Raw genomic sequence first — 17,120 nt, 5'->3', positions numbered from 1 at the left:
CAGTACTTAAGACACTGCGCTGGCTACCTGTTATCTTTTAGATTTGATTTTAAAGTTCTTTTACTTGTTTATAAAGCTTTAAATGAGCTTGCTCCTCCCTACATCAGAGACTTTCTCTCATTTTATGTTCTGGCCAGATCACTAAGGTCCTCCACCGCTTTTCTTTTAAATGTTCCATATGTGTCCCATAAAAGTGTAGGTGAAAGTGCCTTCTGTTTTTATGCCCCTGTAGAACTCTGGAACTGCCTCTGGATTTTAGAATGGCAACTTCTGTTTATATTTTTAAAAGGAAATTTATGACTTATGTTTATAATCTGGTTTTTAATTTGGAGTAAAGTTGTTTTTTTACGTCATTTTTATTCTTGGTGTTTGCTTATTTTTAAATTCTATTGAGTTTTATGTATTGACTTTTAACACTTTATTGTTTTATTGTTGTAAATTTTAGTCTTGCAAAATGTTCTTTTTTGTGTTGTAATATTACTATGTAAAGCACTTTGGGCTACATGTTTGTATGAAAGGTGCTATATAAATAAAGCTGAATTGAGAGTTGAGTTGAGAAGAAAAGCTGTATATGTGTTGGTTTGGTCAACGAGACAGAGCCTACATGCTGTCTTTGAGGACATCACAGCACAGACATGTAGAGGAGGGTTGCATCACACCAAAATATTTTTTGTGTATTGCAAGGGCAATTTTTAGATTAAATACTGTATTTGTTGTATTAAGACTTTTGTTTTATTGTTCTTTTTACTTTTTATGTATTTCTTGTCTGACAGTACTGCTTTACAAGGTACCTACTGTGAGGAGACTTACAGAAAGATGAACGCTGAGGATATTTGACTTTACGTATAACTGGGTCATTGTATGCAAGTCTCACATATGACATATGAAATGTCATACTGACACAGTTCCTTAGACATTTTTTCTGTTCTGACCTAAGCAATAATAATGTGGTGATAGCTCTCAATTTTCGGTGAGCTGCACCACCAGAAAATGTGATTAATAAATTGATTAAAAACTTTAAAGTAAACAAGCAGCACAAAAAAAGACACAGGACACAAATGGGACATTTTGGCATAAGCTTTTAATGTTTTTATAATTTTTTTCAGGTTTTCTCTTTAAACTGAATTTGTTTGCTTTTTCCCAGTTGTTTTGTGTTTTTTCTATTATTCATCTGGTTTTTATTTATCCTGTCAGTAAAGGAGAAGAGTTGCTCAGGTAAATCAGCATTCACAGTCAAACCTTCATTTGTTTAACAGAACTGTTTTTATAAGTCTCTTTTTCACAAATGCTGTTGAATTATTAGTTTCACCTTTTTTGTTCTTTACATGTTTAAAAAATAGAAAAGGTAAATAATAAACATTCCATTGAAATATATTTTATACAGTTCTTGATTCTTTTTATTTTATTTTTCTCTCTCAAGTGTAGTGACAATACAATTATACCCAGCATCAGTCTTTATAAAGCATAAACCCCCGTTCCCCATTAATGGAGGGAAGCCTCTCGTCTTTCTGTCTCTATCATGCTTCTTTTTTTCTCTGGCTCTTTCCAGTGGACACATACCAACTATTTATCCATGTTGTGAGACCATCAACCAATCAATTGATCAACTGACTAATCAATTAAATCAGTCAACATTGATATGAACCTCAGAGTGTCTATCAAAATCCAATATAGAGTAAATAGCTGCATCTGGATTTACGACACAATGTACTTTTCTGTTTATGAAAATCTGCAGCATTTGGAAAATGAACAAGAGAAGGCACAGCAAAATTAGCACAAGATGAGAACAAAAAAAATTTGACCTGAACAGACAGGTAGAGAGGCAGGTAATTGGTATGTAGCTTGTCTCACAATGAAAAACGAAAGTTTTCTGTGACCTCAGCAGCCACGATTTAGTGAAAAGTTGTGAAAGCAGTGGCAAAAGTAAAGAGAAAGATCACCCAAGAATATCCTTAGGATATGTTCTGAAATGGTGACAAAAAAGAACAATCCCTGTGCTTGATTTCCCAAACAAGCACCAAACCCTCAACACTGGTGCTGGGAAGTTTCTGGAAAACCATGATTGGACTTAAACTAAGCCTGTTTTGCCTCCAGAGAGTGATCACATCACACTCTGCTGCTCTGTGAAAAGTCACTGTGCCAGTGAGAAATGCCCATGCCTGTATTATAGTATGAAAAGCACAAGAATAAAAAAGGGAATGAACGATTACGGTAAAAAAAAAGTTAAAAGAGAAATTTGTGTTTATGTCCCACATTGTATTGTAACATTGAGGGGAAGTCGAGAACCTTTGCTTTTTTTCGACGGAGGAGAGGCTTCCCTTCACATTCGCAATTAAGTTAAAGTCATCATTTTAAAGTTTCCCAGGCATGCATTTAGAATTCATCTCCAAAAATATAGGATCGAAAAACACAAGAACAAGGGATGCAAAAAGAAGCTTCTTCCTCAAAATAACTGAAGGAGGAGGAGAGAGGGATAGAAAAGCAGGAAAAGACAGAGAGAGAGGAGAGGTGAGGAGCATGGGATGGAGACAAAGAGAGGTTGCTGCAAGAAACGCAGACTGGAGTTTTAAAGCCCAACTTGCTAGCTACAAAATGAAACAAAGCATTATCTAGGTTGAGCATTGTATTTTGACAAAATATTATAAAGGCCTGCTAGCTTTACTAGAGAGATTTTATTTATGATTTTAGGCTAGCTAACTTGTTTATCCGGACAATTTAGGCTAGTAAAGCTGGGTCAAAACTAGCTACCCTAGGTAAATTTAACTGAAGGTCCACTTATTCATTTTTCTGAGGACCATGAGATGTTATTTATGATTTTAGACTAGCTAACTAGTTTACACAGACTGTGTAGGCTAGTAGAGCTAGGCCAACCCTAGCTAGCCTTGGTAAATTTAACTGAAAGTCCACATATTAGCTATACAGGGGGCTGTAACATATTATTTATGATTTTAGGATAGCTAACTAGTTTAGCCAAGACAATTTTAACTTTTAGTTAATTTCGCTTTTCAGAAGACCATAAGATGCGGCTGAAGGTCAGTAAATCTTGAGTAAAGAGCATTTTGTCAAAGGTCTAGGTTAGCTAGTTTTGGCCTAGCTCCACTAGCCTACACTAGTTAGCTTGCCTAAAACTATAAAATACAGAGTAATTAATTAGTAAAAAAACAAATAAAAATGTATTTGAGTTTAGCTGTGTCCATTCAAGTTTAAATGGTAAATCCATGGGGCAGTAAACTGCTGCTCTGCATGGGTTCAAACTTTTGCAGGTTTCACTTCTGACTACACCCAAATCTACCAGGTGCTTTTCTTCTGCTGTCAAAGAAAAAACCCCACTGTGAAATCACTGATTTGGGGTGTAACCCAGAGAGAGCTGTCCAGCAATCATTTCTGCCCGTTTGATTTACCACCTACCAATCAAATTCTGGCTTTTTGAAATACTAGTATATCATTTCAAAATTTATTTATATAGCGCCAATTCATAACAGAAGTTAGCTCATTGCACTTTTCCTATAGACCAGGTCTAGACCGTACTCTTTATATAGACCTTTAAAACTCCAATCAGCAATAAAGAAAGGTGTGGGGTGTGACAGTGGGCAGAGCCACTCTGCGTTCTGTCCTGATATGTTTAGTCGTCATTTGGATTTCAAGTAAAGTTGCACTATTGGTTAGCGCAGCTGTCAGTCTTCTGACAGGGGCGTGGGTTAGCACAGTCTGTACAGCATGCTTCCTCTCTTACACACAAGTCATTTATACAGACAAACATTCTTACACACACTTGTATGCACACATAACCAAAACCAGAGTCCCTAAAAAAGAGCTTATGCCATTATTGCTCTGTCCCCACTACACTGCAGTGGAATAATCAAAGTTTCTATTTGTCTTTCTAGAACTGCACAGCCATCACTACTTCTGCTACTGATCTACAAGATCTATTATGTCTTATTTAGGTTGGTTTCTGAAGCAACATGCCTTGGGAAATGTATGAAGGGAGAGGGGTGGTGGTGGTGCGCTGGATCTCATTGTAATGCAAGGCTGTACTCATATCCTATGAACCCTTGAAGCATTTCTTTTTCATACAATCGACTACCTTTGGTCTGACAGCTAAGTTTTCTCAAACTGAGCATGTTACAAAGGTCATTTCTGCGGGACGCCAGAGGATTGAAGATGAAAAATATTTTTCAACCCTTCAATGTCAATAAACCATTTTGTAATTTTTGTACTTGTGTGCTTTTTTGTTGTGAAATAATGAGCTTTTGCAGCCTCTAGACACAACGATATGATCTCTACTCATGTCAAACTTATGTAATTGTGCACCTGCTGCATGTATTTATTTCACGAGGACTACAGAATTTTCGATCACAAAGGCTGCTAGACATAGATCCAGGACAGTTTCTGGTTGGACAATCAGGGTTTTAACCAATCAACCTATTTTTAACAGGATTAATCTACATTACATTTGGCTACAAACCAAAATGTTTGACAATGACTGCTGTCAACCGAGCCTATGTTGCAAACTGCTGGCATGGAGTATGAAAGATGTGGGTGTTCACCAGGCATCAAGGGTCTAATGACAAACACTGTCAAGTTGCATTATGGGAATTGTATCCACCCTTTTTGGAGCTTGAGGCATGCTAGGGACTAAAAGTCAGAATATCTTGGCCTCAGCGGCTTCAAATTTGACCTTTTGTTTTTTTATCTGTCTCTCAGAATAATATGCTACATTACATTTGATAACCTTCACTTGCATTTGTTTTTGTAAAACCCCTCACCTGCACAGCCTTTAGGCAAGAATACACAGAACAACTTTATGGGCAATTCTGATTGGCATTGTCTATTTACATTGTTGGCTCCCCCTTTAACATTACTTTTGATTGGTAGACTTTTTAGTTTTACATCTACAGTTTGGGGTTAGGGACATTGTAAAAATCCCCTTGTATGCATTCATTGTCCTGTGACAAGTATATAACCAGGTTAAAAGTCTGTAACCTAAAGCTTGATTCTCTTGGATATCTACAATGGCCACATTTGCCCCCCTGACTAAACCCCACAAACCACTTTTAAGACACATGACCAATTGTTCTCCAACAGCACAATGACATGAAGCCTGTAGCCCAACTGGTGCGTGCAGAGGCTCTCTTTATGTTCACTGCATGCTTGAATACAAAAGCATTTGTCATTTTCATTGTTATAATCTTCATGATCATAATTCATCATAATTGCATGTGTTAAAAAATACAAAATATATGATATGTAAACCAAAAACTATGCTGAAAGTAATATAAACCAAAATTTATGACACTGAAAATAAGTCGTGTTCACCTTGATATATCTACAGTACAGTACATGGTGGGCTATTATTATTTTGGAAATTTCTGAAGCTGTACTTTACACCTTTAGGAAGACAAGTGATATAAAATATCAGGACCGATTCCTAATCTCATCACATACAGTACCACATAAAAAAAGAACACCCTGGAAGCAATGAGACCTAGTGTTGGACACAGTTTACACCAACAGAACAGAAAAATCTACTTCCAGGCTACAAATAGCATTGTAGGGATCCAGGTTTACTCATTGGAATGATCATAATGTTCATTTGAAACAATTATTTGAAACTTGAAACTTTCCTGAAAATACATACTGCAGCATCATAACATCTCAATATTTCACCTCTCAGATTTTTGATAGTGTATTCCTGAGATAGATCCTGTTTCCTAATTGATTTTTGGCTCCCTGCTATTTGTTAAGACTCCCCCAGACTGACACAGAGAATAGTGTGTATGTCTGAAAAAATCATAATGAAAAAACAAACCAAAGAAAAACAAACAAACTGTAACATTTCTTTTTTTCTGCTGTGGAATGTGACAACATACAGTAATTTTGAACAGAGAATGGATACCAAATAGTAACCTTTTTGGTCCCCTCAGTGCACAATGTAGTGCAAACCAAACTTTAGATGTAACCAGGCGGGGGATATATGAATTGTCAAAATATGATTATGTCTGCTTTTCATAAACTGCATGACCTTAGACACAGTAAAATAATAAATACTGAATGTATTGCAGATTCACTTTGAAATACAAAGAAAAAAAAAGTGGGCTGACACCATTTTGTCTTGCTCTGTAGAAAACAGAAGGATTATCCAATGAGCTACCAGACCTTGACCTTGAAATCTGGATTCAGATTTCTGGACTTCCCCACACTTGCAGAGTGGATAACTTAACGGGCACGTTCTCAAGTCTGTGAGTACCTAGGACTGTGCGCAAAGGGCCTTTCCTGCGGACTTCTAGAGAGTGCACAATAATAATGCGAAAATAATCACAGTTAAGGGAAAGTTTTACTGTGCATATCAACCAAAATCTATCTTGGCTAAACTATGTAGAGCAGCAGTACCAACACATCTTGCATAAATTTCCAGTGGCAACATTATGAACCATTTAGAAACATAATTTGGGATGGGTTACAGGGTCATTTACAGAGCATTTGTAAGACTTTTTTTTATGGGGAACAAGCTATCAATGGGAATATTTTGGTTTGATGTTCGTCATAGCTCTACTGTATGTCAGCCACAAAATAAAAAAACCTGCACACAAGGATTGGTTATGAGACAATGGGCCCTTGGGCATAGACATGTAAAAGGCTCTCCACCCCTCTTACAAAGGAGCAAGACAGCCAGACAGAAAGAGACACAAAATGACTACAGAGTGGCCATTTTTTTTCTCTGTTTGGAGTAGTTTTGAGTCTGTTTTGCGTCTCCTTGTAGTCATTTCCTGTCTCTTGTAGTTTATTTGAGTCTCTCTGTAGTCCTTTTGTGAGTATTTGTTGTCGTTTTGCGTGTCTTTGTCGTCGTTTTGTGTGTCTCTGTGGTCGTTCTGCATCTTTTTGTGGTCATTTTGTTTTTCTTTGTAGTCATTTGATTGAACAGGGGTCCCCTAAACCCTTGGACCCCTGGGCCGGTAGGCCTGTTCAGTAATCCACCCATACCTGCACAGTTTCAAACAATTTTGGTGGGCCCACAGGGTCTTACAAAAACCAATTAATACAGAGCAATTAAAATAAAAAAAACAGCATCAAACAATGAACATTAATGCTCACATGATATGCATAATAAAAACATGAGAAGACACATGAGAAGTACCAGCACAATCCAAATCCAGATATTCTAACAATCAACAGTTTTTTTGTAATAACACACTGTCCAGTACCTGCTAACTTTCAGTCCACCCAAAGTACTTCTGTCACCTTTAAAGGCATTTCCATCTTTCTGCATAGTTCCCTCTGTTTAACTAATTTCCATCTAAATCTGTCCACAGATTTTGAGAAAATACTTTTTCCCACAGCCCAGTAGAACGTCCTTGCTTCTGCTGTTCCCGGTGATAGAGGTACTTGGCCAACCCTGTTTGAACACATAGAGCCAAAATGGCTGCCTCTGACCCTGGGGGAACCACTACCGCCGCACAGGAGCTGCTGTTCATCCATTGATGCTGGTCTGACTAATGAGCTGTACACTGTACACTTGTGCGTCTTCTGTCATCTCACCAAAGGAAATGATGTTCTGCTCCTACGTTGTCTCACTAGGTTGTATTAGCAGGTGACAGACCCAACCTATTTCAGTATTAAATCACCTTGTTGTAGGAGTTTGACCACAGTGTTTAAATGAGACTTTGTTTGGAGTTATTGCAAATTACCTCACCAGCTGCTAAAGTCTTTCAAATTGGGTCACTTTTAAGGATTATAAACTGGAAAGCCTCCACTGTACACGTTGAACCTTTGGCTGTCTTAGCTCAGTTTTCACACCCTTTATTTATGGGCTTATGGCATAGTTACTACATGTTTTAGCTGGGCATATCATATATTGTTTTCAGAACAAGTTAGACTACTTAAAAATGTCATCATTTGGCATGTCAGCGGGACTATATATGTCATGAGACAGTTTGTTGGGTATAAAAAAGTATTCCGGAAATTTAAATAGTTTGGCTTTGATAAGTACCCGACATTTAGTAATAAGGAAAATCTTTTTTTAAAGGATTTTAAGAGGTTTTATGGATGTTTTCCCACAAAGGACATCATAGATACCACTATCACTGGAAGGAGTAAGTTACGTTGATTCCAGCAGAGTGTGTATGATGTCTGTGTGTGTAAGATAAGAGCTGGCTGTTTTTTTGTATTACTCACATTGTGTCAATTGAGCTCATCAATAAAGCTGGTATTATCAGCCAATAAGATTTATATATATATAATTTTTATTATTTTTTTATTTCCAAATTTATATATTTATATATTCATACTCATATTTATATATTTATTCCAAATAAATACCCTTTGAACAAAGCTACACTTTCATGCAAGCAGGAACACCATGAAGAAAGTGATTATTTTCCTGAGCTATTTTGAAAACAAAAGTATGAAAACTGAATGACAGGGGAGCTTTGTCAAGCTGAGCAATATTGTGGCTACATTCCAGCAAACTCAAGTAGCGTTAATACATCATCAATCCCCTTTATGACACAAGTTGCAAGAGATCATTCAAAATGCAGAAGAAATGATTCATTAGTAGGAAATTTTACAGGAACTCATTATGGGATTGTGTGATTCGATGAGTCAAAGGGCAGATTTGGCAATGGCATGGCAACACCATAAAAGCTATCGGAGCAAACATTTGCAGATGACATGCTTTAGTTTCTGTCTTGAGGTGGGATGTTTCCATGAAGCTCCTGAACATATTGTCTTTGTGTTTGGTCAGGGCAGTAGCTACCAGTGTTCAAGCCCTGCCGCCTTCGGCCTCCATTCAAGTATCCACCATATATATATATATATATATATATATATATATATATATATACACCATATAACAGCTGTTTATGTCTGTTAAACAACATACTTTACACAGTTAGTTACTTTTCAGATTACATTTTTTTCATCCACTTCTTGCCCAGTGAATGAGTGAAAAACATGTATCGCCAAATTTGGTGATTTTGAATGTGAATGTTTGTACAACTAAGTGTTCTTTTATGGGTTGAGGAAATTATTCAACTTTTTAAATTAAATAAACTATTACAAACTCTCTTGGAAAATGTATCATCACAAAGCTGAAAACAGGCTGTTTTTCTGACCTCATTAAAAGTTGATATGTGGTTCTCACAGGATAGCGATGCTACACACACATGCTGATCTTAAAGACCATGATGCATTAATGTAGATTAAACTACCCAACAGTATATAAAGTAGTTAAAATGAGCACAACCTTAAACATCTACAGCAGTAAAATGCAACACTATGAGTACTGTTTAAATACTTTACCTACATTTTGCTGATAACGCAATTGATATACTTCTACTGAAGTAAAGTTTGAATGCAGGAGGACTTTTACTTGTACTGTAGTGGAGTATTTTTACTTTGTGGTATTATTAGTACTTTTAATTAAGTAAAGGATCTAAATACTTCTTCCACCTCTGGTCAGCCACTATTAGCTTGCATTAATGTTAAGTTTGTTGGCCAGCTGGCTTGCATTTGGAATGATTGAGGTAGCTAGCTGGGGGGTGGGGTGGGGGGGTGGGGTGGAATCATGTTTCTGTGAAAGTGCGCAGGTGTGATGGTCATGTTGTCTGTATTTGACATGAAATGACATTCTACGATTACACATGTTGGGTTTTTCTAGGCTGTTTCTGATATGTTTTGACTAAATTGGGTTGCTTTAGGTAATTACAAAAACATTCTTGCACACGATAAAGTCTTAGTGACAGGTGCGTAGGATCAAAAACTCTTGACTTGAAAAGAAAACCAAAGAATCCCGCACTTTGTCCATCACTTCAACTCACTTTATTAACAGAACATTTCGGTCCTCAGACCTTCATCAGGCAAAATTCATACAGACAAACAGTTTGTCCATTACGTTGGTTAATAAAATGAGTTCTAGTGATGGACAGTGTGCTGGATTCTTTGGTTTTCTTTTTTTTAGGCAAAAAACTAAATACGTTAAATAGAAATAAAAGGGATATTGTATTACATACCTGACACTAGACCATAATGTAAGGATATAACATTAAATTTAATATAACTGAAAAGTTAAATGAATAAATAAAATGTGGGACTTGTCTCTCTTTTAGAATGTTTGGAAAATCTCACAGAATTTTTGGTGACCCTCCAAATGTTCTTAGGTTGAGGTGGGGGAATTTGGATTTCTGTATTTCTGAAATCCTGGCTATGGCCCAATATTTGTTCATCCATCAGGGGTACATACAGTATGAATTCATAATTTTAACCCTAACCTCATATAACATGAATTCCTTCTAACCCCTAACCCTACTCCTAACCCTGACCCCATACAGCAGGAATTAATTTTAACCCTAACCCTAACCCTAACTGATAACACTGAAGGGACTCTAAAAAAGCAAAGTGCTGCTTAGGGAAAAGAAACATTACATTCAAATCAGACATAGCCCTGGATGATGAGGGAGCCATCTTATATCTTTTCACCTGAGGAAGTAAACAGACCTTCCTGGATCTCTGTGTGGGTAAAAAACTTCACCTGTACCTTTTCCTGACTTATCCTTGACACCAGACTTCAGATGACCTTTCTAACCTGTGGTGTTGCCTTGGATATCAAGGTCAAGAAAAAGTTCCAAGGAAAAGGACAACAGAGATTTTCAGTTCAAATACATGGAATCAATGACATCTCGGCGTGGACAGCACAGTTCAGTTCAACATTACTTTGATAGTCCTGGGTCCAGATTGTGACACAGACACACACAGCTGCCATTGGACAGAGTTACGTATAAGGGTTCTGGTAGAAGGCTACCAGAGGAAGAAAAAAGACAAGAAGAAGAGGAGGAGGAAGAAGAAGCAGAGTAGCAGCCAGGTGAGAAGTAGTAGTAGTAGTAATAGTAGTAGTAGTAGTAGACGAAATTGTAGTAGCAGAATAAATACTTGCAGACGCTGGGAGGAATCATCTTGGATTTTAGGGGTGGGGGGGTGTCTCCTAAGATTTCTTAAAGAAAACAAAACAGGGTAGATGATGTGCAACCCTTTTTTCTTAATTATTTCTGTTTTGTCATTAAAAACAAAACTGAGAAAACATTTAAAAAAATTGTTGCATATAACATAATTCTTGTTAAATTTTCATGTTTAAATGCTCAATTTCTAGCCCTGTTATTCATGGGGGAGATCAGAATGGCTTGCAGAAGTCATGCAGAATATTCATGCTGGTAAACAATGTCATAAAAATGCATTTCTAATTTGCAATCATTGCCATTTTTTTGTCCCTAGGATAGTTACTCAAAGATGTTCTCCCGCTCCTGTTGAATACCTGCTTTCTTTAAAAAGCCTCTTTCTTCTTACCCCACATTCCAAGAGGTATAGAGTGTATGGTCTGCAGAATCTCCTTCCCCCCTCCCTCTTTCCCTCAGAGGGGGAGAGAGCTCCTCCTCATCCATCATGCCTTCTGAGAGAGTAGTTTGCTGCAGGAGATGCTGTTTTGTACATATTAGCAGCCAGTTTGGGAGGTTAAAAAGTAACTTGAATAATGACTTTGCATTGACATTGCTGGGTGGAAAAAATAAATCTATGCTCTCTCTCCCCCTTTCTCATGTACTCCTTCCCTTCTCTCTCCCCTGTTTTTTTGAATCCATCCATTGTGTCTTTGACTGTCTTTCTTCAGGTTTTAATTGGTTTCATTCATGCCATGCAGTTTTGCTGAAGGGGAGGAGCAGCAGGGATGCTGAGATGCAGGGTAGGAGGTGGTGAAGATACCATAAAGACTCGAGAGGAACAGAGAGAGTGAGAAAGAGAGAAAGAGGCTCAATCACATCTTCGTTTTCAGTGATGCCTCCTTTTGTTTTTTAGCACATGTTAGGGCCAGTTTCATATCTTTGAGGGGGTCTGATCACCCCAACTGGTACGTCCATCCATGTTTCTGTCTTTGGGTTAATTCCATCACAAGATGGATTAAAACTGGCTCTTTGACATTTGCTGAGTTCCAAGATGTCAACTGTCTCCCGGAAGATTCAGATGATATCAAATAGATAGGATCATGTCAAATATACATGTGATATGGCTGATGTTTTCTGATATGTATGAGTAGATTTCAGTCTGCTGTTAGAGGTCCTGTAGCTCAGCAGAGATTAGCAGGGCAGCCCAGCCTGTGCAGCCCAGCGGCAACACTGGATAAGACTCTGCCAGAGCAATTAGACATCACGATGGACCACCCCTCACCTTGCATAGTGCTTTGAGTGCCAAAATAATGGAACAATGGAATCAACAGTTGTGAATGCAGCTTCTTGAAATAAAGAGTGGTCAGTAAAGCAATGACATAACTAAATTACAAACAGTTGTGGAACTGGACGGCATCCTTGTTACATGGTTTCCAAATCCAAGTCTGTCACAGGCCGTCTGGCTGCTACACTGGGAGCATCCATGCTGTGGTTTGCTCTGAAAATCAGTTCAAAAGAAGTGGAAATGTTTTCTTTCCCATCTTAAAATGGTTTACATTTGATCATAAGCATTTTCTTCACTGGGATCGTCAGCGAGATTGCATATGAATGTGTGACACAGATGATGAAAATGTTCAGGTCAGAGTGTCAGTGACGGTGATGATTTCTACCTCTCATCTTCTTTTTTTCTCTTTCTCTCTATCTCCCTTCCGTTTTCTACAGTGAATCCCGTTGGGGGAGATGAAGAAGCAGCAGTTTAAAGTTTTTTTTCCTCTTCTTGTAGGGAAAAGGGGATTTAGAAACTCAGCACTGAAAGGGAAAAGAAAAGAGAATTTAGTGAGGATTTGAAGTGAATAAGCAATGACTCTTGACCCTCAGACACCAGACCATGGCATAGAGTTTGATTGTGCCCTGATGAAGGCTGGTCAAAAAGCTAAATAATTAAAGATTTTTTTTCACGAGTGTACAACCCATAAAAGGTTCATCAAAACATAATTTGATGATGTAATTTAGCTTTAGAAGTTTTTAGTAATCATTTGATTTAACTATAACAATCAGTCATTTTGATTTTAAGTGGATTTAGTAAAACATCCAGGTCTGGTGCAGATCAAGGTCGAAGCCCATTTTGCACATAGGTCAGTGAAATGACACTGGTGGGTAAAGTAATCTTTTCTTTGATTTCATAAGAATGGCATCTGCACGGTCCTGGAGACGGTTGCACCAGCTGTTTATAAGTTCAAACTTAGCCTAGTTCTACCATAAGTGTTTACTAAGTGGAGTTTTACATATAACTAAATTAAAATGTTTCACATCTCATGAATTAGTACTTGTAGAGATTAGTTGTTACTAAGTATTTACACTCAGTAACTGCTAGGTATAACTGTTGTGTAGCTAACTGAAGTAAGTAAGTAAAAGAGGTAATATGGAATACGGTCGACATATCTGAGCTAAAACTTGATAAATGTTGTTTAATATTGATGTCAGTCTGAAAGATGTTAAATTACATTTCACAAAAATAGCACAACATACCTCAAATTACGAAAAGTTATGCCAGAAACATTTGACAAAATGAGTAAATAATGTCAGTTAGGTTAGCATTTCCCACTCATTCCAAACTGTATGAATAAACACTAACTCATATAAAACACAGATTTTTCCATGTATGCAGACATAAATAAAACAAATATCTACATTTACAAAAGATATATCTTTGGAAGTTAAGCTACCTAGTGATGCTTCAGTGAATTCCTGTTTACATAGTTGATTGCTCGTGATTCAACAGCACTATAGATGTTTCCTAGCAACCGATTATTAACACATTTCTAAAGTCTTTACTAGTTAAGACATTTCTTAAGTTTTAATGGTGTAACGTGATTTTGTAAATCACTAGTCTGAAACTAGTTAGTAGCTACTAAGGACTTAGGAAGGACTTAACGTTCAAACTTAATAATGGATTTATGAATAGTTGGTGCAACCCAGTCCTAATCTATTGATATTGGCCAATGAGATGGTTCTATCAGAGATTCACATTTTACAACTGACAGAGGACCAATTTTATCTATAGGACTATGAAAATCCACCCATCAGGACATTTCAGGAGACAAAATTAGTAAAACTGACAATTATTTTATCCACCATCACAGAAAAATAAAATTTCAGCTCAATTCTTTTGATTTCCATTTCCTCTGCTGAAAATGATATATCTTTCTGTGGAACCACATTAGATATGGGCCTGTTTCCCAAAAGCATCAAGACAGGGTAAGCTCACTTGTTTGTTGATATAAATCTTACATTTTGGCCGTTTTGCAGTAGAGGGTAATATCTTTTTGTGAAGTTTGACAAAAAAATCACAACCCAAAGTCAGTTTAGTATCTTTTTTGGGAGCTTTCAACCACATGTCGCAGTCTTCATCAGCAGCAGGTGGAGCTGTCAGTTGCAATCACGTGACCTTAGTATGAAACTTCACACAACTCATGTTCAATTCAATTCAATTTTTTTTTATTTTTCTAGCGCCAATTCATAACAGAAGTTATCTCATTGCACTTTTCATGTACATGTCAGCTGGAAAGTAATTAAGTACTGTACTTAAGTACAATTTTGAGGTACTTCATGCTACTTTATGCTTCTACCCCACTACATTTTAGAGGGAAATATTTTACTTTTTACTCCACTAGATTTCTTAATTACTCTACAGATTAAAATTTTCCATTAAACATATAGGATAAATTTATAAAATGCATTGAAAAGAATTAAACTAGCGATTCCCAAACTTTTGGGCTTTACAAAAAATCTGTGTCTAGTTGGGGCACCTTGTCACATGTTTCAAATGTCTGAGTTGTTAAAAGTTCTACTAAAAAGATATTTCTCCTTTAAACGGCTCAGATGGTTTATTTAAATAATTGTTTAAGACTCAGCTATATCACAACAGCAAATATTAGAGAAAAGTAAAAAGAAAAAAGAAAAAGTAATATAAATTTGTGTAGAAGATTTATCTTGTGACACTTACGAGGGTGCCTGACCCCTAGGTTGGGAATCACTGGACTAAACTACCTAACTAGCTCCATTTTGACAAGCTGCAACAATAAAATGCTACTTACACTTTGATGTATTTGTAATAAGAATCTTTTTACAGTCCCCTAATTGTTGGGTAATTACCACCGGTAAATAAGTAGCTAAATACAGAGAAACTACCACTGATAAATAAAATAAAAACAATTCCACAGTTTCTAAGGTAAATCTAATAAACCCTTTATATATGGGTGTAGCTATGAACAATAACTATATAGAAAAAGAAACCTATTGGAAAGTACTATCTTCTAGATAGTACATAATTAAACTTGGGCTCTTATCAACATAGACCTTGGATAACTACAATTTTAACTTGAATTGATGGGTAATAGAGGAGGTGTTTCTAAGAATTGGTTGCCTACTTTACTAGGAAGTACACAATTATATCTGAGTTATTACCAACCTAAACCGGTCACAACTACATGGTGCTTAGTTGAGTTGATGGGTAATAGTAGAGCTTTTTCTTAGTATTTCAGCTGTAGTTTCTCTGTATTTACTAGTAATTTCTCAGTGGTAATTACCCAACAATATACTATAATTTACCATATATTTACCAGGTAAATACTTTTAAGGGTAATTAAGGGACTGTAAAAGGAAGGGTTACCCAATCTATTAGTGTAATATATAACAATATGTCAGTCAATGCAGAACGCATACTTTTAATTTGACACTTTAGGTACACTTTTCTGATGCAGGACCTTAACATGTACAGAGTATTTTTACATTGTTGTGTTGGTACTTTTACTTAAGTAAAAGATCTGCGTACTTCTTCCATCACTGATATGTGATGATGATTAAGCAAAGTCCATCTGCTGATGAAGACAGTCAGATGTGGTTGAAAGTGCTATAAAAAGCTAATAACTGAACATTGAGTTGAGACTGAGACCCTTTTTTTGTTTGTATGTATGTACTTAGCTGTAGTATTTATTTCTATGTCTAATTCATGACCAGTGTTGGGGGTAACAAGCTACAAAGTAATGCATTAGAGTACTCACATTACTTTTTTTAGTTTTGCAATTCAAGTAATCATTTATTTTGTTACGCTTTCAAATAAGCAATCCGTTACTGTTAAAATTTTACCATATTTCCCTGTTCCTTCCACAAAAAACAAAAAAATGGCCGCCCACCATTGAGTCTGGTTCTGCCCGAGGTTTCTGACTCTTAAAGGAAGTTTTTCCTAGCCACTGTTGCCAAGTGCTTGCTTGGTGGATTTGTTGGGTCTCTGTAAATAATATTATAAAGAGTACAGTCTAGACCTACTCTATAAGAAAAGAGCAATGAGATAACTTCTGTTATGAATTGGTGCTATATAAATAAAATTGAATTGAATTATTAGCCTGCAGAGATACAGATTATGGGCTGTAGACTATGCAGTGATGGTAGAGTCAATACATTCAAAGTTACATATACAGTAGGCTACGCTCCCTCTGGACAATATAACCAACATGAGCAAGGAATTGTAAAGGGGTTTTCATTTTTGGTAACGCAAATAAACTCTGACGAGTTACTTTTCTCAGTAAGTAACGATGTAACGTAACAAGTTACTTTTTAACGGCAGTAATCTTGTAATGTAACAAGTTACATTTAAAAGTAACTCTACCCAACACTGTTCATGACATATGAGACACTAAACACAAAACATAGTGCTGTAATTGCAACCACTGGCTATTGACCATATGCATTTCAGCAACAACAAAGTGCTCCAACTGCGTTATTTTGTCTTTTAATTTCTTGTCTACTCAGGAAGCGGGAATGTATCGAGTTGTGTCATACTAAACACAGAGTGACAGTGAAGACTCATCTGGTTAGTTACACTCTTACACACACTCCAATTTTCCATGATATGGCCTTTTTATTGCATAACAAGCTATTTATTCGAAATTATATTATCAGTAAAATATATATAACAATAGTTGGGTGAAAACATGTGTTTTAATTTGTGTTGATAAATCAGATTCCAGATCAAAAAGCAAAAATCAGCTGGCTTAGTAATTGTTTGTGAAGAATGTAAATAATGTTAATAAGTTAATAACCTGAATCCTCATACAGAAAAGTTAGCATCAGAGCATTTTTCACCATTGAAACAGCGACTGTCACACACAGTAAGCTAGTTGAGCTAGCTGTAAA

General features: G+C 36.6%; 1 protein-coding gene across 6 annotated transcripts in view; it reads right to left on the bottom strand.

Moving 5' to 3' along the window:
- Positions 1-1,370: 1,370 nt before the first annotated feature.
- LOC122869301 (potassium voltage-gated channel subfamily C member 1-like) overlaps positions 1,371-17,120 on the bottom strand; it is a 136,292-nt gene continuing 120,542 nt past the window's right edge. For 5 of the 6 annotated variants that reach the window (XR_006376291.1, XR_006376292.1, XR_006376290.1 and 2 more), the window contains one exon: positions 12,589-12,734. Coding sequence is in view for 1 of the 6 variants with exons in the window: in XM_044182148.1 (XP_044038083.1) it covers positions 12,721-12,734 (14 nt within the window). In the remaining 5 variants the exon portion in view is untranslated. Of the gene's footprint in view, positions 12,424-12,588; positions 12,735-17,120 lie in introns of those variants that run through there. The other variant, XR_006376293.1, reaches the window with a different exon arrangement.

This window comes from Siniperca chuatsi, linkage group LG21, assembly GCF_020085105.1.
Source record: "Siniperca chuatsi isolate FFG_IHB_CAS linkage group LG21, ASM2008510v1, whole genome shotgun sequence".
Lineage (NCBI taxonomy): Eukaryota > Metazoa > Chordata > Actinopteri > Centrarchiformes > Sinipercidae > Siniperca > Siniperca chuatsi.
Note: the sequence above shows the minus strand (reverse complement) of the source record. Positions and strands in the feature narration are given on the sequence as shown.